The following is a 21356-nucleotide window of genomic DNA, read 5'->3' on the forward strand; positions in this document are numbered from 1 at the left end:
TAGGAAACTCAGACCGTTTATTTGTTTAGAGATCATAGTAGCACCTTGCAAGTTTCAGACATTAAACACATTTTTTTGTTTCAGTTTTGAGTTTAGATAAATATCTGTTAAACTTATATAGGTGGTGTTTAGCTGAAATCATTTGTGATCCAAGGTGAGAGTTATATTTGCCAGCAATACCAAAATATACATGATCCTAACTAATATATATGTACTGCATATACAAAATTAGGTGCAATAGATGCTACTTACAAATAAGGATCTTGTATTGATCAGTTCAACGATCAAACTTCTATTTATCATCACTAATCAAAAGTAGAATTGTACTGCACTGATCTGAAAAAATATCCGTCGCATGAACATAAGGAGGTCAATAGTGCAGATGATGTGTCAATAGTGTAGATGATGCCATCTAAGATTAGTGAGTCCTTTTTGTTCAGAAATGAGGAAGGAATCAATAAGGGAGTACTGCACTGAACAGAAACAAGATGAATTTCATGAACATAAAAGGGAATATAATATTGACCAAATGTAAACCTCACTCTAATAACATAAACGGTTCCATTCATACAAAAGTTTTTATACTCACTGTTTGTATTCCGATTTAATATTGCAAGTTATCATTGTGTCAGTCAATAACAAGCATCCAAACTCATGTGCTAGAAGGCTGGCAATACATAAGCATTTTTCTGGAAAATCTGAGTATATAATAAGCAATGTCAGAATTTTTTTTCCAGACGGTAAATTTCATAAACATGCCCCCCTAAGGCCCTAAAAAAAACCAGAAACACGGTTATCCAAGTATATGAAATTCATATACAATATATGCCAAAATCAGAAAAACATAATCCAATTGTAGAAGTTATATCATGCAGATAGTGCAATTCAGTTTATATTTCATTTATAATGGCTATGATCAAAGGATAATTCATCAGCTGAATGAAATACATAACTGAATAAAATTGTCACAAGAGAAAGGTTTTCAATACTCATCTAAATGAAATGAAACCAAATCAGCGAGAGAGATTAAAAAAGAAAATACCTATGACATCCTAAATGCAGCAACCAAATTCAGTTTGAATGTTTTCATCAGTAACTTCACAACTCGAGTACTACCATAATGAGATGGTTTTAGTTTTTCACAAAAAAAAGGATTCCAAAAAAAAAGGGCCGGTAGATCATGAGATATTTGACCATATTTATTCAATAGTTGCCGTCAATTCACATATATACAGTCTAAATCTATGATCTTAAGAAAATAATATTGGTTTTGAATTAGTCCGTGAATTAGTTTCGATATCTTTAGACAACCTTGATGACCTGGACCACTTTCAGAAATATATAAATGTATGAATGATCCAAATATATGTTATAGCTAAAGGGCAGTGGCGGCCACCAGATCATGTAATGGCATGTTTACATGTAACACATAAAAATTTAAGATGTTCAATCCCAATTCAGTAATTGCTGTATGTGCAGCACAACAGTGCAATTAATTTTAGAAAAAAAAAAGTTACCCTAAAAGCCATGAACACATCCATTACCCATGTACTACATGATTTCTTGCCGTGTATGTGTACGGGCATTTCATCGAACAACATGAGGGTGTCCGGAGATAGAGCTCAAATACAATCAGAAATTATGAAGGCCGTGATGCACGATCAAGCATAAGCCAAAACAATGACATGACCTGTAATCAGGAGAAAAGGAACACAGGAACATGAAGATTTCCTTTCCCATCTGAGGGTAGAGGCCGGTGATGATGAAGATGGCTGCGGCAGCGCCGTTAGTCAGCACGGGCTGCACCTCGATCGAGCCGAGCCGAGGATCCCTCACACACCAACCCCGCGGTTCTTCCTGCTCTCGGGCGGCACGAAGCCGGCGGCTAGATCTCGATGAAACGAATCAGCGATGGCGCTAGGGCGAGGCAGGGTGGCGCGGCACGATGGTCGGCGGGGGCTCGGTCACCGCGACGATGAACCTGAGGTGGGTCCGGGATCGGTGGCAATCGCGACGATGATGGTTGTGAGGGAATTCGGCGGTGGTGGTTTAAAGAGAGGGGGTGGAATCAGCAGGCGTGGAGGAAGATCGCGAGCAATGCGAAACGTGGAGCGGACTGTGGGCGTTTGACGCATAAACAGATACTAGGGGGTGGGAGGTAGAGACGACCTTGCGTTGGATTTCGCAGATGCGATGTAGACCGTTGCGTGAGGAACGAAAGAACGAGTGACCAGTAAAATCATTTGTTGGGTAGATTACTTTTTCTTCGTATTCTTTTTTTTACTTTTTTTTCTTATTTTTACTTCTATTAGAAAAAATGCACGTGCGTTGCATCGGGATAAAAACGTTTTTATGATACAACCGTTATTAGAAACTGAGCAATGAAGAAACATTAGGATCACTATTCATTATAATTGAAAAAATTAATGAAAATTATTTCTTGGTTTTGGGCCTACAGCCCATTATTTCCTTCCTTTTCTATCCTAACCCAGCCCGCTACCTCTCTCGCCTGCCTCTTTTCTATCCAGCCCACAAGTGGAACTACATGCTCCTCCCTATTAAATTCGGTCGAATCTTTTTTTTATCTCTCAAAATTGGTTAAGAACTTATACACTCAATATCCTCTTTTCGTTTTCCCAAAACCAAAATGAATTCACAAAGTTGGGATAAAAAGGTCGGCCAACCATAATTAGTGACTGATAAATCTAGATATTTAAAACCGAATCGAAAGGAGAAGTCATGAGAAAAATGATGAGAGAGGAGTGGAGAATCGATTTTTACAATCAGTTGAAGGAGAAAACACATGGGGAGACAGATCAAAGTGGCGGCGGCGTAAGGGTTTGGTCCAGCGACGGAAGCATGCAACAGATCGGATGAGATAAAAAACCGGGTAAAAAAAGCGAAAAAGAAACCTAGAAAAAAACCGAATAGGGAAAAATCAAACAACGAAGAAAAAGAAACCGGATAAAAACAGCAAAAAAAAAACACGACAAAACGAATCGAAAAAAAAGGAGACACGAAAAAAAACGAATAGTAGGCGACGATGCGTTATGGTCATGAGAAAAAAAAAAGGGAACATATGCTTAGGCTGAAAAAAAACGACGACGGAAGCGATTGGGATTCTAATTGACGGACCAAATAATCTGGCAAAAACATTAAACTTTTATAATAGGTAAAGAAAAGGTAATTCAAGTGATGATGAAAAGCTCAGAATCCGGGCCGTACACTGCCTCGAGATCCGATCCGACGGCCAGGAGGCTCCCAGCGGTGCCCCCGGGAATATCCCCACCGTAGATGCCTCATCCCACGGGTAGAAGGCTAGATGCCGCGGGAGCCGGGGTATAAATAGGCCACTCGTCCTTCTCCTCTCGGTCTCTAGGGTTTGGGATTTTAGCCGCCGCCGCCGCCGCCGCCGCTCACCCGCGCCTTCGACGAGCTCCAGCCCGTAGACCTCGCCGGATCTCCCCGATGGCCGTGACCTTCACCGACCTCCACACCGCCGACGGGCTCAAAGCCCTCGAGCAGCACCTCTCCGGCAAGACCTACGTCTCCGGGTGAGCCCCCAATTTCACACCCTTCGCGCTTGCAATTTGGTGATTAGATCTGTTGACGACGACGACGACGATGCGCTTGTTGTGTTGACGCGTGCTGATTTGCGTGGGCATATTAAATTGGATGATGTTGTGTGTTTTTGCCATGATGATATCGTACGGGGGTAGGATTAGATCTTGCTGCGTCCATTTCAATTTAGTAAATATGGTGATTCGCGATGCGGGCGTGCTCACTTGGTAGTGTTTGTTCTTGTGATCTAGTATTTGTTGTGGTGATTGTGCAGCAATTGGTAGTATTTGTTGTGGTGATTGTGCAGCAATTGGTGTGGTGGTATCTGTTCTGGCAATCTGCGATGAGGCTGTGCTCACTTTTTACTTATCTGTGATGATTGAACAGAAACGCGATCAGCAAGGACGACATCAAGGTGTTCGCCGCCGTGCCATCAAAGCCTGGAGCTGAGTTCCCGAACGCTGCTCGCTGGTATGATACCGTCGCTGCGGCCCTCGCTTCAAGGTAAGCCATTAGTGCTGCTGTTAATCTAGTGTGATCAGTCATGACTCACGAGACTTGGGTGGATTGTTGTATAATGCGTTCACTGGTTGCAGGTTCCCTGGCAAGGCAGTTGGAGTGAATCTGCCTGGAGGAGGTGCGGCATCGTCTGCTGCAGCGGCTGCGCCAGCTGCTAAGGTTTGCTCCTCGCTACGCCTGTCATATTTCATTCAGTCCATTGGTTGATTGAGCAATTTGAGGATATGTTGCTTGGGAAACTTGGACTGTAACGGATGGTAAGCCCCTACCTTTACATGTTAGGGAAACCACCTCGTTAGATTGGAATAGTATGGCCATTTCTTTTGTAAATCTGAGTTGTTAGTCATGGTCATGGATGTTTCCTATTATGTCTGCTTCTTTTGTAAACAGACTTGTGAGTCATGATAGGATGAAGGTTTTAGTTTGGTGGATGTTTGCCATATGCTTTGATGAAACCTTGCAAACTTATACTCCCTCCGTCCCAAATTATAGGGCACCCCCTTTTTAAGGAAAATTGAACTTGTTAGCTTTTGACTAATAATCATACTAACTATATCTATACTAAGTATTATGCATGTTATATCACTAGATTCATATTTTGAAGTACTTTCATGTGATGTTAATTTCATATTTGTTGGGATCATAGAATGGAATAAAATACTGGTCAAATTATGTTATTGAAGACCGTATAAGAAAAATTTAGGTCTTATAATTTGGGACAGAGGGAGTATAACATTTTTTTTACTGTAAGCATTGTTTGAATTGCTTGGTGTTTCCCTTTTGCTGACTTAGCTTTGTATAATCCATTTTTGGCCCTCTACAGGATGCTGATGAAGATGATGATGACCTGGATCTTTTTGGTGATGAGACCGAGGAAGACAAGAAAGCAGCAGATGAGCGTGCAGCTTCCAAGGCCTCTTCAAAGAAGAAAGAAAGTAAGAATAAGTTCAGCATTAAAATTGTTACCCTACATAGTGAACAAGAATTACTTGTTATATGGCCATGTTGTGTTCAATTGTTTTTACCCATTGCTAGTTTATATATCTTTTGTCTAACAACAAAGCTTTATAGGCGGAAAATCATCTGTCCTGTTGGATGTCAAACCATGGGACGACGAGACTGATATGAAGAAGTTGGAGGAGGCTGTCCGCAGTGTGCAGATGGAGGGTCTCACCTGGGGAGCATGTGAGGAGCTATTTCCTTCTTAGCTAGAAGTGTCTTTGCTGATTGTCCATTTCTAATCACACAACTAACACACATCGTTTTTAAATTGCAGCAAAGCTTGTGCCTGTGGGTTACGGGATCAAGAAGTTGCAGATCATGTTGACCATTGTTGATGACTTGGTGTCTGTGGATAGCCTTATCGAAGAACATCTGACTGAAGAGCCGATCAACGAATTTGTCCAGAGCTGCGACATCGTTGCGTTCAACAAGATTTAAAATATCAAAAGGGGATGTTGCTACTTATCCAAAAACTGGGACTGGGACTGGTTGTTCTGGAAGCATTTTTCATCCCATCTTATTATCCTTCACAGAAATGCTAGTTTGAGTTTATTTTTGAGTGATGCCTGTCATTAGTGCCTCTTATCTTTAAGTAGTTGAACTGCAGAGCGGCTTGTAATGGCGAAACATATGCTATGTCAAAGTACATCCGTCCATTTTTACTGTGCAAGTTTTGATGAGTATGCGTTTCGTTGAGTAACTTTTGATGAGTATCCGTCCATCCGTCCAAGCTTGGAATGCGTTTCGTTGTGTAACGTTGTTTGTGTAGGTTTAGTTGCTCGATGATGTGTGGTCAAGGTTTTCACTTCTCTGTTGAGTGATTTGTCCGCTTATTTGTTTTAGTCATCGTTCTGGTTAAGATTTGATCAAATGGATGATTCTTTTGTTGGAATTGAAGTGGATTACATATATGTAGTGCGTTCCCAGGAAAAGCTGAAGTTGAATCACTGGACCTGGAAAACCTGGATTAAAATAAGGCCAATATATTTATATATGGGTGTAGCTATATATATGGCGCCATATTTTTTATTAAAAAATAGTCGGTATGTATTTACATTGTAAGTTTTAGTGTATTTATAATGTAAGTATTAAAATTACATATGTAAGTACTAAAATTACATATGTAAATTCGAAAATTACATACTAATTACATATGTAAGTGGGGTGTAAATGAGGTGTAACTACTGTGTAAGTGGCTGAAAAAAAAATCGACTGTAGCATATGGCGCCATATTTTTAACAACTCCGTTTATATGTTTACCATTTATTCAGCAGTATTTTCTAGAATACCAGAACATGGAGTGGCTGAGAGCGAGGGCCATCATCGGCCAAACGGCAATGGGAAAAAATAATATTCTGTATAAACATTCTCGATTTTGCTCTCTAACTCTCGATTTTTATTGTTAATATATTTTTTTCTGGCGAGGAATTTATCATGATTATTGCTCATCTCAATAACAATTCTGAAAAAAAAATTATTGCCAATCTAATAATCTTTCTTCACGGTAGTGGAAAGAAATTCTTATAAAGGCCATACATGGGCCATTCCTTCGCACTGCGAGTCCGGTGAAAAGCCCAAATAGTTACGTGGGCCTAAAATTGTTAAAGCTAATCCGGTGAAAGGCCCAAATACTTACGTGGGCCGTGTGAGTGAAATGGGCCTCGTAGCAAAGCTCTCTTACCGGCAGAGCACCAAACGTCCAAACCCTCCGTCGTCATTACACGCGGACTCGTCCTCCGCCGCCGCCGCCGCCGCGCAGACACCTCCTGCCCCGCCGCCGCCGGCGATCTACACCGGGGGCGCGCTTGGAGATTTTTTCTATGGCGGGGAGCAGCGAGAGCGACTACTACTCGGAGGAGGAGGAGGAGCTGGGATGGGAGGAGGACGGTCTCGGCAGCGAAGGCGAGGAGGAGGACGCGGAGGCGGCGAGGGAGCGGGCGCTGAAGCGGCTGGACGGCCTCGGGAAGCGCGGGGTGTGCTACCTCAGCCGCGTCCCTCCCAACATGAACCCGTCCCACGTCCGCCAGATGCTCTCCAAGTATGGCGAGGTGCAGAGGATTTACCTTGTGCCTGAAGGTGATTCGCATCCTGTCTTATGCAGATTCCCCATATTGATTTAGTTTATGCCTCCAGATTTGAAGCTGTACTCTCACATTGATATAGTCTATGCATCTAGTATTGATGCTGTGCTCTGTTCAATTTCTGATATAGAAGTAGTTTCTTTCCAAGTTCAGAGCTCATTCGAGGAACACAGTATGCTGGAAGCTGCTTTTTTTTTTTTGCGGGGTAGGAAGCTGCAATTGTTATCGAATGGAATATATCCAGAGCGATTCAATGTTTGCTCGAACAATAAATATGAACGAGATTAGTGAATGTTGGCTGATGAAGTAAGAATCACTGTTGACGCTTGCCATTCTACCACTGAGATTTTGACAGGAGTTTACTGTGGCAACATATGCCTCTATGAAACAAGGGCTGTTCTGATTATGCCTATTGATGTGCTTAATGCTCTGTATCATCACTGCGTAGATTGTTAGATGAAAAACTATGAGCGGAATGCTATTCATGGTGCATTGTTGAAAATCACTCTTCTAGATAAGGGGAATGGTCGGCTTTGTTCTGCATTCCAAGTGATCTACAATCTTACATTGTTGCTACGTCAATATACCATGTAGAGACATTCAGTAACTCATTTTTCCTCTTGTGGTTATGTAACTAGTTTTGAAAACAAGTGCTATTTTAGTTGGGACTGATCTTTATGTTTATCAAATAACATAGTATTATCTCTCAATTATCTGTATGATAATAAGTAAAAAAAGTGGCCTGGTTTCTTACACACTATTTCATGTCTATCTTCCAGGCCAAGGTCATCGCAAGCACACTAATGTTCGAGCGAAGGCGTACACTGAAGGGTATGTTTAGGGAAAAAAAAGATTATGCTGATTTGGAGAAGAGCCTCTGTGCTTAGCATATCAAAGAATTATGCTGAATATCAAAACATATGGCATGCACCAATTATCAAAGTTTACTATCTTTGGTTTATTCATTTCTCTTGATATTCATTTTTATTTAGAGCAGTTATGTATAAATGTATGGTACAAAATATGTTCTGTTTCATAAATTATTTTCTAATGCCTGTTTACAAGCTATATGACCTCATTCTGCCACTGTAATTTTTTTAGGTGGATTGAATTTTCCAAGAAAAGCGTTGCCAAGAGGGTGGCTAATCTACTTAACGGTGAACAAATAGGTGTGTTCTAATTCCGTGGTACATGCACTTTAATCCCTCTATGTTACCATTGGTTATAGTAACTTAGGGGTGATTTCATATAAGAAACAAACAGTTGTATGTGTGATTGTGTGCCATATATTTCACTTTGCTTCTGTGGCTATTGTTTAAATTAACCTGGGGTGACTGGTGTATCTTGTTAGGTGGGAAGAAGAGGTCTCCATTTTATTATGACATTTGGAACATAAAATATCTCAAGAAATTCAAATGGGATGATCTTGTTGGTGAAATAGGTACGTGGAAAATCAAAATTGAAAGGTTGATGCAATTTCTTCTTAATGATGGGGCATATTCTAAGTTGTCTAATCCTTTGAATATAATGTAGCTGAGAAGACTCATATCAGGGAGCAGAAACTAAACTTGGAGATAGCAGCTGCAAAGAAACAACGTGACCACTACTTGTCCAATGTCGAGAAGTCCCGTACGCTGAAACATATTCAGGAGCGTAGGAAAAAGGTTTGTACTATGAGTATGCCATTCTTTGCATTGATGTTTATCTGGTAGCACAATTCCGTATTCTCGTACTCTTGGTCATGTAATCCTTATGAAGGGATTTCTCTTGTGTTCCATATTTTCTCAATTCATAAAGTAACAATTATCAGTTGATATGGACCAAGCTTTGTTGTTCATAATAATACAAATTGTACCGAGCATTAAGAATTTTTTGTATTTTGTTTTATGCTTTAAAATTTTAGTATGGGAGTTTTTATGAACTTGTTGAGATCCTGAAAACAGAAACAGAAGACGGAAGGAGCTGAATTCAATGAAGTCCGAGAAGAAAAAATCGCTCGCCCAATTCCGCAAAAGAAACCTGTTGAGGAGACAGACGCCAAAACTAAACCAAAGCTTCCGAAAGACATTTTAGCCGGAGTAAGTTTGCAGCCTTAATCAGATTTGGTCTGCAAGTATATCCACCAGTGCTTTGACTTGATTCATCGGATTGCAGGTATTTGGTGGTCCATAGTGAGTTCATTCATGAATGCTTCCCACCCCTTACCTTGGACTGGAGTATAGCAAACTGAATGGAGTTGCGCTGAGATAATCGTCTTCTTCATCCGTTCATCGTCTGCTTTATTTTTGTAGATTAGGTCATGGTCTTTAGTAACTTGGTTCCTACTTCCTACCTTGAGTATCTTTTCGTATTTATGCTGTGTTAGGGAAGGTTTTGGGACCTGACGATGAATGTATGATTGGGGTATTGTCAGTGTCATATTATGCACCCCTGTTTTCTCAGCGATCATGGCTGTAATACTGAAACAGAGTTACAGAAGTACACTGCTCTAGCTTGAAGCAACACACTAATGTACCTTGAAGGCTGGTATTAGTTGATCTTGGTTTTGTGCAATTGATGCCATATGTTTCTAACTTCCTATGATCCAAAAAGTTTTTCATCATCTTGAAGTAGGGTGGTTACTGTAAATGTTTCGGTAAAAAGTACTACTCCCTCTGTTTTTTTTAATAATAAATGACGCCGATGACGTTTAAACAATCATTCGTCTGATTAAAAAAATACAAATGTATAAAATATAAATCATACTTAAAATACTTTTGAGTGATAAAAAAACTCACAACAAAATAAATTATAATCACATATATTTTTTTAATAAAACAAATGATCAAATGTGTAAAAAAAAAGTCAACGGCGTCATCTATTAAAAGTTATACTTCCGTTGACACCGTTGACAGAGGTAGTACCTTACCATATTGGTCAGTAGCTTATAAAAAAAATTATAAATACACCGGTAATCCCTTAACTTGCTACATAATTTTTTTGCGAGGATATGATATCTTACATAGGATCTACATTTTCGAATTTTACATATAGCAAAATAGCACTACGCAACAAGTTTAAGAATCAACCATACACCCTCCGGTCATTTTTAATTTCCAGAAAGATTTTGACTAATAATTAATTCACATACAACTACATTTAGGGTATGAAACTTATCCCATTGGATTCATACTTCAAATTACCTCCACATAGTACTAATTATTTTTTTATAGCTACTAGAAATATTCTTTATAAGAATTCATTGGTCAAAGTTTAGTCATAAATACTTTCTGAAGTTAAAGTTTGCATTATAAAAATAAACAGAGGGAAGTATTATTTTTGCTCCATTAAAAGTAAAAGAGAAATAAAAAGGGGCACTGCTGCTTCCCCACGCTCTTCTGTATGAGGCCATCTCGTCTGAACCAGCACTCCTTCCTCTTCCTCCTCCGAGAGGCCTCCGCCTCCGCCGCCGCGCGCCGCCGCCTCCCTCCCCTCCACGCTCTCCTCGTCAAGCTCGGCCTCCAGCCCTACGCGCGCGTGCACAATGCCCTCATCCAGGCGTACGCCGCCTCGGGCCTCGTCGACGACGCCCGCAGGGTGTTCGACGGAATGTCCCACCGGGACACCGTCTCGTTCAACTCCATGATCCACGCCCACGCCATGTCCGGCGACGTCGTCTCGGCGCGCCGGCTGTTCGAGCGTGTCCCGTCGCCGACACCCGTCACGTGGACGTCGATGGTCGCGGGGCTCTGCCGCGCCGGGGACGTCGCCGCGGCGAGGCGCCTGTTCGAGGAGATGCCGGTGAGGGACCTGGTTTCCTGGAACGCCATGATGTCCGGGCTCGCCGGGAACAGGCGGCCCGTGGAGGCGCTGTGCCTCTTCCGCCGGATGATGGCGGAGGGCTTCGCGCCGAACCGCGGGACGGTCCTCAGCGCGCTGGCGGCGTGCGCGGGCGCCGGCGCGCTGGAGACGGGGAAGTGGATCCACGCCTTCGTCGAGAGGAAGAGGCTCTTCCGGTGGTGGGATGAGTTCCTCGGCACTGCGCTGCTCGACATGTATGCCAAGTGCGGCGCCGTGGAGCTTGCTCTGGATGTGTTCACCAAGTTGAGATCGAGGAACACTTGCACATGGAACGCCATGATCAATGGCTTGGCCATGAATGGCTACTCAGCAAAAGCATTGGACATGTTTCGCAAGATGGAGCTTGACAGAACAGTGGTGCCGGATGAAGTGACCTTTGTAGGAGTCCTACTAGCTTGCAGCCATGGTGGATTTGTGGATGTAGGGAGGGAGCATTTCCACATGATTGAGAAGAAGTATGGCATAAGGTTAATCCTTGAGCATTATGCATGCATGGTTGATCTCCTTGCTCGCTCCGGTCATCTGCAGGAAGCCCACAAAATCATTGCAGGAATGCCGATGAAACCCGATGCTGTCGTTTGGAGGGCATTGCTCGGTGGATGCCGTCTCCACAAGGATGTCAAGATGGCTGAAACTGCAATATCTGAGATGGAAGCAACTTGTAGTGGTGATCATGTCCTCCTGTCAAATCTCTATGCTGCAGTTGGGAGATGGAGTGGTGTTGAAGATGTCCGGAGGACCATGAGAAGCAAGGGGATTGAGAAGATTCCTGGCTGCAGCTCAATTGAGATAAATGACTCCATCCATGAGTTCGTCTCAGGTGACAAGTCACACCCATCATATAATGACATTCATGCAAAGCTGGCTGAGATTAGCGCAAGGATGCAACAACAAGGTTATGTCACAGAGACTGCAGAGGTGTTTTATGATGTTGAGGAGGAAGAGAAAGAACAGGCACTCGGTCATCACAGCGAGAAGCTTGCAATTGCATTTGGGCTCATTGGAGGCCCTCCAAATGTAGCAATCAGAATCGTAAAGAATCTTCGCTTTTGTGCAGATTGCCACAAGTTTGCCAAGTTAGTGTCCCAGATCTATCATTGGGAGATTGTGGTTCGGGATAGAGCCAGATTCCATCATTTTACAGAGGGAGCCTGCTCTTGCAATGATTTTTGGTAGTAGAGAAATCTGGAATAGTGGCATAAAGTATGCTTTCTTGTCACACTTGACACTTCGTTTGCTTACTATGTTAATTTCTTTTCCTTTTTACTGCATGAAGGTCTTTTTTTTAACCTTTTTAGTAGGACACAATCTTGCTGAACCATCTGAGTCAATGTGCATCTGTTGAGATAAGTTTATGACTCATGATGATAGACCCAATTAACTTAAAAAACTAGTCTAATGTTTAATATTTTCTTTTTTTTTTAGGTTGCTGTGAAACTATGGAAGTATATATTTCCAGTTTGCATTCAATAGTAAATGAAAACTCACGTCAAAAAATAATAAAAGAAAATAGCTTCATACTACAGCCTGTCTCAATAGAATAACTTGATGAAACTGTGAAAGAATTAAATTAAGAAAAGCTGGCTCAGTCAATTCTATGTACAATATTACGAGGCTATCAGCGGTATTGCATTTAAAAGAAAATCTGTTGAAGCATCTATATTGGAGATCTAAGTGTCAGTGTAGTCCTTGCAACTGCATTATGTCCTTGAAAATCTCTGAAAAAATTACGAGCAAGGCACCCCCCATGACAAATGAGAGGGTAAATTTTCCTCCCGGGACTATTGGTGGTACTGGAGCTTCCAGATCATCTGAGTACCTCTCTGACCAAGACATAGCTGCTGGAAAAACTCCAAAAAGTACTAGAACTGAAAAGAGCACATTCAAGATATCAGTTCATTCTTCCTTTTTTTCCTCTCTCCTGATAAGATATCAATTTAATGTACTGAAGTGGCAAATCTAATCTAGGAGTTCCCTTTCAACCCAGATTGGGTCAGGCTACGAACCTAGATAAGCACTCACGTTTTTTCATTTACCCACCACCAATAAACTGTAAAACTGTTTTATTTCCTTTTTAGGATTAGGTGAAAAAACACGTAAATGAGGTGCTAAGTTCTTAGATATCAAATTGGAATAAATAAACGAGCTGCTAAGTTCTTAGGTATCAAAATGGAAAAAAAAGGGTGACTGAAATGTCATGATTGGTTGGTTTCATTGCATGACAACTTGACAAGTCTTCTAGTAAAATAAATTTTAAAATAGCATAGGACTATACATGTTTCTTCTCTACATCTATTCATAATAAGAGATAGTTTAAAAGGATCCTTGCCTCCATAAGTTCCTGCAAAGTCCAATGCCTTGAAAAATATCTCTGGATCAAGCAATGACAGAACAAGCGGTGGGAGCAAAGTCAGAAGGTACGGCAGAGGTTTGTTCTGTCCACTTGGTAGTTTAAGCACTGCAATGTTTTATAAAAGTAGCAAAAAATAAAGAGGGATAGTGGATTAATAGCATTAAGTAGTCCGAGAATATTGACAGTAATTTTGTTATTTTCAGGTATCTCTCTCATGAAATGGAGAGCTTCTCCTTTAGACCTCGTATTAGTTGAAAAATGTGATTGCTCTGGGCTGAAGAAGATAACTTACAGTCTGCTATGAAGTCTGAGAGTCCTAGAACAAATCCAATGTATGATGTGCCAATTGCAAGAAATGAGAATGCCTCAACAATAGGCTGCAAAATCAAAGACATTTTCAAATTAACCTCAGTTTTTGTGAAATATGGAACATTGTATGAACAACTTGAAGCACTTACCCCCACTGTTCCATTACTTGATCGAAGCTGTTCTAGTGGATCAATAATGGTTCCATCCCCTGCAAGGCCTGGAAGTGTCCCCAGGATTACAGCATCCCATATGAGAAACAGAGCAAGGGGTATGGCGGTACCTACTACAATTGCCTTCCTGCAATATTCAACAAGGATATTCATATTCCTTTTGAACCCACAATTTAGGATGTGATAATATGGCCATTAACTGAAAATTCATAATATGTGTGCCCCATATTAATTAAACTATGATTGTTTTCAATACTTTTGTTCTGAACAAGGTAAAATTTTGCTCTGTTGTCACAAGTGTGAAAGTACTTTTATAACTTCTGTATTTATTCAGATTTTACATACAGATTCTTCTTGGCAGCCTTACCTTACTTTTGATAGGTCTCCCTCCAAATTTGTACACAGAACAGGAACTACATTCTGTCAAGGAGAATACTCAGTCTGGTACCAAGAATATTAATTCATTCAAATTGAACACGGTGAGTAGGATTACCTGGTATACAAATGAAAGAGCAATTATCGGTATACTTTGTGGGGCAGCAGCAAAATTTGCTTCAAGAAGAGAACTCCACTGCAGGTTTCCACTTGCCACCACCTGCGAAGGTCACACACTCTATTCACCACCTATACTTTGTATCGTATTGTTCATTATGTGTTACTTATTTCGTAGTGATCTGGTCACTTTAGCTTTGTCATTTATATATTGAAACTATATAACTAGAGCCTGGAGGAATCACTATATTACTGAAAAGAATGAAAGACGGCCATATTTCCTGTCAAGTAGACTATATAACCTGTACATCTGTAAGAATGGATGACTGGCCTACACAGAATTGCATTCATGTTGTTCCTTTCATATGACATAGGTTGAAAATTTCGTCTATATCTGTTACTGTAGTTTGCAAACGGCACTGATAATGATTAGGCATAGATACATCCTTATTTTTTAGGAAATTTGTTCACGTTTCATTCTCTTCACTGATAGCTAGGATCATCGATGACTTGATATTTATGACATGCGAATATGAAATTCCATATGAATACCGCTAGAAAGTTTACAGAACTATGTTAATAATCTGCAGCATATATAGGCACACTTACCACAAGAGTTGTGAAGGATGCTAGGATGCTGAACACCAAAAAACCATTAACCGCACCAATGACTCGCTGGCTGCAGTCATCAATACAAATAGTTGTAGTGCTTATCACCTCTCAGGATGGTGTAAGATTTAAGATGATAGATTGCCTAAGTATCTAAGCACAGAGTTTCATATTATGAGAGATACTTTGACTATTTCCTATTATGATATTTACCTTCCAAAGTAGCATAGCCCCCCAAAAGCCAGTGAAAACAGGGCAGCACTCTCCCATCTGTAATAATAATAGCATCATCAATGGCTCAAGAGAAGGCATTACTGAATGCTGAGAAAATTACGCTCTGGTGACTAGTGATGCTCAATGACTGTTAAATACTACTATCTATTAAGAATTCTAGCACTTGCACTCAGACAATTTTTTGAGGAAGTAGTAACCTCTGTAAATTCCGTAGCATTTTTTTTATTACAGTGCTGTGGAATGTGTCAAAGGATACACTGATCATATGTGTACATCCTTTCAAAACAAAAGATATGGACAAATGTTTTAGCTAGAAGATGAACTAGAACTGAAAACGAAGATAAGAAGTCATACAATGGAATGCCCACTGAGTTTGTTATGATCTCTGAAGAGCGTGCCACATATGCAACCAGAAGTGCATAATGTATAAACAAATATGAGATGCTGCAGGCACATTGAAAACAATGTTAGACTTTCTCTGTTCATGAAATGTTGCATCTGCAGGTTCATTACAGAGAGGATAAGAACTCTTATGTTTGGAGTTCCATGTTATAATTTTATTTAATTAAATGCCAATGCCTTATTACACATAAATAAACTTTAGTTAAATCAAATCCATCATACCAAGCTGTTCTTACTCCAAATGTCCCTAGAGTGCGCATAGCCATTGAGACCTGGAAGAAAAACTAGTCTTTAGAGGAAACAGTTGCTATTCTCAAATCACACAAAATCCAATTGTATGCAGAGAAATTCTAACCAATTATTGACTAATATCATATCCAGTAGTTTTTTTTGAGAAGAAGTCGTAAGGATTTTGTTCAGTACATATCATATAACATTGTAATATTGAAAGTTACAGTGCAAAATTTGGGATATTGTTTGGTGAGTCTCATTTTCCATCATTTGCCAAATCTATTAACACTTGTATTCATATGCAGCGTTAACACCTCTTGGAAGTAGTATGCTACTCTTCAGCTAAATTTAATTATTTCAGATTCATCTTGATTAAGTCCTTTTTCTCTCTCTCCCCGCGTCGCTCTCGCGCGGGCGGCTCGGGGGGCGAAAAAACCCTAGCCGCCCGCGCCTCTTCTCCATCCCCGCTCCTCGCCGCCCCTGGAGCTCGCCGGCGGCGAAGCCGGCAGCGAGCAGGGAAGGCGGCGGCGAGGCCTTTTTCTTCGTGGTGTTTCCTTCCTCGGCGCGAAGTGGACGGGACGAAGACGACGAAGTCCCCCACCGGCACGGTCCGAGGCGGCGGCGAGGTGGGGAGAGGCGGCGGATCCGGCGCCCCCAAGGCCGGATCCGGCCATCCCCCACCTGGATCTGCGCGGCGGCGGCGCGAGGGCTTGGGGTGGCGTGGCGGTGTGTGGTCGTGGTGGCGGCGGCGTGCGGCCGGCGGCGCGGCAGGCGGCTGCGGCTCGGCCGGCCCGGCTCGGGCGCGGAGGCGGCGGCTGGCTGTGGCTCGGCGAGGCCGGCCCAGGTGCTGAGGCGGCGGACAGCCGCAGCTCGGCGACGGCTCGGCGTGGCCGACCCGCGCGCAGAGGTGGCGGTGGCCCGGCCGGCTGCCAGAGGCGGCCGCGGCGCCCAGCGCGGCGGCGTGCGGTCGTGGTGGCGGCGGCGTGCGGCCGGCGGCGAGGCGGCAGGGCGGCGGCTGGCTGTGGCTTGGCGAGGCTGGCCCGGGCGCTGTGGCGGCAGACAGCCGCAGCTCGGCGTGGCCGACCCCGCGCGCGGAGGCGGCGGTGGCGTGCCCGGCTGGCAGCGCAGCCTGCCCGACGCAGCAGCGGCGACCCCACTCGTCCTGGCCGGGCAGCCGAGATGCCGTCGCGGTGGCTAGGTGAGGCGCGTGGCCGGATAACGGGGGCGCTGGCGGGTGGCGCCGGTCTGGAGCGGCAGCGCCACCGGCGGCCAGATGGTAGTTCTAAGGGAGCTGGCGGCGGTGGGTCGTCTTCCTCGTTGCCGGTCGGCACCCTCGCCCTTCCTGGAGCTCCTCCCCTTCTTTGCGGGGAGTTTCTAGGTTGGATTGAGGCGGCAGCTCGTCAGCGGGGGAAGCTCAGGCTGCCGATGCAATGCCACCTAGTCCCGGGTTCTCCTTTGGCCAAAACTGGCGAGGCGGCCGGCGGGTGGTGGAACAGAGGGGTCTTGGGCCAGCTCTCAGGGGTGGTGGCTCGATGAAGTCGGCCGACGGAGGGGCGTCGGTGCGGTGTGGTGGATGCTATGTGCTGCCATTTGTCTGTGTGGTGGTTCTGAGTTGGTGGACGGCGACCTGCAGTCAAGGTTGTAGGGTCCCAGGCGAAAGCCTAGTCCGGTGGTTCACCGGGCCGGCAGCGGCTACGTCTTCGGGCGTCGTAACCTTTTTGGGGCGTTGTCGAGGGTTACCCTCTCCCTTTCTCGACGAGCTTCTCTGGGTGAAAACCACATCTTTTTCAGATGGGCGATGGCGGCATCCTGGATGTCGTGACCACCTTGGTGGCATCGTTTTCGGAGCCTCGTCTCTGTGGTGTTGCCGTTGGCCTAGCGGCGTTCGGCCACGCTTAGCGGGGGTCGTTTGGTGCTAGGCTTCACCCTCAGTGGTTTGTGCTTGGGTGGTAGTGCGTGGTGTGTGGCATTGCACCTTGGTGCATTTGATGTTTTTTCTTGTAACTTTTACTCCTTCTTAATATACTCGGTTGGCCTCCTTCAGCCTTCCCGACGAAAAAAAAAGATTCATCTTGATTGTTCCTAAAAGAAATTTTGGTTCTGAAAAATAACTTGAGTAATGTATTAATTACCAGGGAGACACCTCCAGATCCTAGTTCACACATAGTATTGACGTTTACTTCAGCAACTAACAACCCTGTTACAACCTGGAAAAATGAGATGCCAAACATAAACCGTCGGAGTGCAAACAAATTAACGAACTAGACAGAGTATTGGGTCATATTATCAAAACCGTCCTGTATCAGGGTGACATAACAGATACAAAATTGAATCACTTCCTTTATGAGAAGAATTTATGCAGGAATGTGAAATGTGAAAGAATGTACCTTTGAGAGGCTTCTCTGAGTGCATGTCACCTCTAACAAGTCGGTTTTGATAATCTACCCAGTCAGTGACGATCTATTACCATATAAATCCAGCAGAAGATGCATGTAACTGCTGAGGCCAAGAATCCAGCTTCTTGTGTCACTGCAGGGATTGCAAGGATACCCGCCCCTACCTGTGGCATCAGTTCGTGTCGGAAAAGAAAAATCAGGTGCGCTCAATTTTTCATAAGTTTTTGTAGTTTCTTAAAGCAGTGTTTGATGATCTGTGAAAGGCTGGCCTTTGTCAGATTATCAACTGTCCTATGATTTCTCATTCTTACAAGTCTTTGTACATTTCATTTGAACACAAATTCTACCTGCAGCCTCATCATCAATTGCTTGAAATGAGAGAAACTAATGCACAATTCCTAATCCAAATATTTTATCTCTTGCAGCGAAGGATGATAAGACGAACATTACCGTAGTGCCGGCCACAAGGAAGATCGAACTGGTGACACTCCCTGACATCCAAATGAGGAACGGTTCCATTACGGTGCGTGCATCTCAAAGGCAAAACAAATACGCACAAGGAAGTTGAGAGAAGCATGTTGTGCGCCTCACCAGGTTCGTGCTTCATGGTTGCCTGGTTGAGATTGGAGAAGAGTCGCTCCAGCTGCTGATTCTGCTGCTGCTGCTGCGAGCCGGATGACTGCTTCTCGGCGTACTGCTGCGAGCACAGGCATCGTTGCAGCCTTCTCCTCGGTCCTCCTGTTGTCCTGTGAAGCACCGGCGCTCTTGTGGAGGCCGGAAGTGAGACTGACGATGATGCTGCTGCTGCTGAGCCCAGTAGAGGGTAGCAGCGAAGAGAAGCAGTTAACGCCATTGCCGGTGTTCTTCGTCTGCAACTGCAAACCAATTTTGTTTGTGTTATCTTTGTGGCTGTTTGTGTGGCTCATGTGTCCACAGGCTGAAAAGTGGCCGGGGATGGTTGGCTGCTTTCTCGGTCAGTCACACGAACACAGCAAGTTTCAGACTTTCAGTGGTTCACGGTTGGGTTGCTGCTGTGGGCTGTGGCAGAGTAGTAGCGTCCAGCAACTGTGTCTGCGTCTGCCCTGCTGTGTGTGGATCAGCCCTGTGTGGAAGGAAGGAACTAGGATGTAGCCAAAATAAAACTTATCAAATTTTGACAATTTGATAATATTATTAAGTTTTGGCATAATTTCTTATGTATTTACTAGTAAGAAACTAAATGAATACACATACTCCCTCCGTTTTTTAATAGATGACGCCGTTGACTTTTTCTCACATGTTTGACCATTCATCTTATTCAAAAAAATTTATGCAAATGTATAAGATATAAATCACACTTAAAGTACTATGAGTGATAAAACAACCCATAATAAAATAAATTATAATTACGTAAATTTTTTGAATAAGACGAATGGTCAAACATGTGAGAAAAAGTCAACGACGTCATCTATTAAAAAATAGAGGTAGTATTTGACAACTTTAAAAAATAGTATGGTTTGAAATAACATCAGAACAAACCAGTAACTTCAAATTTTTTCCCATGTAGGGACTAACAGGCTTACAGGCCATTGGGCCAAGCACGGGCTGATTGTGAAACGAGAGTGGCCCAACCCAATTTCCACAACCGAGCTTTACGCGGTTGTAACTTGTCCATCCATGTAACTCCGACTCTTCCAAACGGTCTAACTTTCTTCCTAAAGTTTTAAAAAGTCTTTCCACCTAATAAATTTTAAGAATCATCAGGAAGCTATAGTCTTCTAAAAGAAAAATGATTAGATGATACAAACTGAAAAAAGTTGCTTCGTGCAGTTAGCTCCTCTCTCGATCGGCGCAGGCTTAGAGCAGGTACAATAATAGACTAAGTCGGCTACAAGCTTAAGTGGAGTAGATAAGAGAGAAGTGAGAAGAGAAGCGGGTTACAGATTTGTAGCCAGCTACAGCACGAACTCCAAAACACTATATGTATTAATGTATATGACATATGGGACCATTTATTAATGATGTAGTATATATTTATAGTTAACTGTTATATGAATTAGCTATTACATTGATTACAAATAATTTAGAGCTAATATCTGACTATACTGTTAAACTTGCTCTTAAGCGGTGTGTTGTATATACAAGCAATCCTTTTGTACCAATGTATGAGTACATCGCCCAATATGTCAGTCAGCAGGAGGAGAATCCACGTAGCGTAGCAACAACCGCTGCTATGAAACAATTGAGATGAGGTCGAATACAAACAGCAGCCATTACTGTAGTATAGCCACTGGTGATTGACGACGAGACGACGCAGCCAATTTTGTCCAGACATTACACGGATCTCGACGCACCTTCGTGCCGCTGAACGGTGGGAATTCTCCCAGGATAATATAGAGTATTACCGCCAGACAGACACGTGCATGTTTTAATTAGAGCAAGTTTAATAGTATAGCCAATTGCTAACTTCAAATCATTTATAGTCATCATATAATAGTTATCTGTCATATGCACACTGTATCTTAAAAATCCATGCTGCAGCTGGCTACAAATATATAACCCGCTGATCTTCTCTCTTCTTTTTTATCTTCTCGAACTGTGCTTATAGCTAGCTTATAGTATGCTATTGTTCCTGTTTTTAGTGCTGTACTTTATCGATATCCTGGAATCTGCAACCTGTCAAAGTTTCAGTTTGCTGTTTATGGCAAGAAAACTAAGCTAAACTAATCTAAATCTGAATCTCCAGGCTCCAAATCCAGGCAGGAATGGTAAAATGGCTCGTCAAGATTTCTTGTACTTGTGCTGTTGTGCACCATACTCATCATCGCAGTCTCAGATCTTTCAGATGCGATCGCTGTCCGTCCCACGGAAATCTCAAGATAAAAATCTCACCTTTCCCTCTCCCTCTCTCTCCACTCTCCATCACCCCACCGTCTGCAGTGCAGAGATCTGCGTCTGCAAAGGATTTCTTTTTGAAATAATATAACTTTAATAAAAAAATTTGCAAAATAGATATTAGTTAATAAAAATTATAAATTTAACACCGGTCGAACAACTGTAGCTCAATAGGATACATATCAAACAATCATTATTTAATACTACCTCCGTCTCAAAATAAGTGTAGCCGTGGATATCCGTGCCTAACGTTTGACCGTCCGTCTTATTTGAAAAATTTGTG

At 42.8% G+C, this 21356-nt stretch overlaps 4 protein-coding genes and 1 long non-coding RNA gene across 6 annotated transcripts; 4 read left to right on the forward strand and 1 right to left on the reverse strand.

The window, feature by feature from the left end:
• The first annotated feature begins 3370 nt into the window (after window positions 1-3370).
• LOC4344188 (elongation factor 1-beta-like) lies at window positions 3371-5915 on the forward strand. Its single transcript, NM_001403233.1, has 6 exons — window positions 3371-3554; window positions 3949-4065; window positions 4158-4239; window positions 4904-5015; window positions 5152-5265; window positions 5357-5915. Exons 1-6 carry the CDS (start codon window positions 3469-3471, stop codon window positions 5518-5520), a joined length of 675 nt encoding a protein of 224 aa, NP_001390162.1. The 5' UTR covers window positions 3371-3468; the 3' UTR covers window positions 5521-5915.
• An 880-nt stretch (window positions 5916-6795) lies between these two features.
• LOC4344189 (pre-rRNA-processing protein ESF2) lies at window positions 6796-9736 on the forward strand. The gene is made up of 7 exons (NM_001403232.1): window positions 6796-7158; window positions 7943-7994; window positions 8265-8332; window positions 8515-8604; window positions 8697-8827; window positions 9107-9241; window positions 9318-9736. The coding sequence occupies exons 1-7, from the start codon at window positions 6903-6905 to the stop codon at window positions 9333-9335; spliced, it is 750 nt and encodes a 249-aa protein (NP_001390161.1). The 5' UTR covers window positions 6796-6902; the 3' UTR covers window positions 9336-9736.
• An 806-nt stretch (window positions 9737-10542) lies between these two features.
• On the forward strand, window positions 10543-12321 carry LOC4344190 (pentatricopeptide repeat-containing protein At1g08070, chloroplastic). The gene has a single exon (XM_015792453.3). The coding sequence runs from the start codon at window positions 10545-10547 to the stop codon at window positions 12177-12179; it is 1635 nt and encodes a 544-aa protein (XP_015647939.1). The 5' UTR covers window positions 10543-10544; the 3' UTR covers window positions 12180-12321.
• Window positions 12322-12548: 227 nt separating this feature from the next.
• Window positions 12549-19381, reverse strand: LOC4344191 (uncharacterized). Of its 2 annotated transcripts, none has more exons than XM_015792455.3 (14): window positions 18791-19381; window positions 18650-18690; window positions 18271-18363; window positions 17936-18010; window positions 15795-15844; window positions 15525-15614; window positions 15150-15206; window positions 14937-15006; window positions 14329-14430; window positions 14203-14255; window positions 13815-13962; window positions 13649-13733; window positions 13333-13461; window positions 12549-12871 (listed from the first exon to the last, which is right to left on the reverse strand). In XM_015792455.3, the coding sequence occupies exons 1-14, from the start codon at window positions 19050-19052 to the stop codon at window positions 12681-12683; spliced, it is 1446 nt and encodes a 481-aa protein (XP_015647941.1). In that variant the 5' UTR covers window positions 19053-19381; the 3' UTR covers window positions 12549-12680. The 2 variants fall into 2 exon arrangements, with proteins under 2 accessions (XP_015647941.1, XP_015647943.1); XM_015792457.3 differs by having other exon boundaries at window positions 17936-18000; window positions 18191-18363; window positions 18791-19095.
• Window positions 18258-19061, forward strand: LOC136357226 (uncharacterized). The gene is made up of 2 exons (XR_010742422.1): window positions 18258-18399; window positions 18625-19061. It is a non-coding gene; the product is annotated as an uncharacterized lncRNA (long non-coding RNA).
• Window positions 19382-21356: the final 1975 nt, after the last annotated feature.

Source organism: Oryza sativa, chromosome 7 (genome assembly GCF_034140825.1).
Source record: "Oryza sativa Japonica Group chromosome 7, ASM3414082v1".
Lineage (NCBI taxonomy): Eukaryota > Viridiplantae > Streptophyta > Magnoliopsida > Poales > Poaceae > Oryza > Oryza sativa.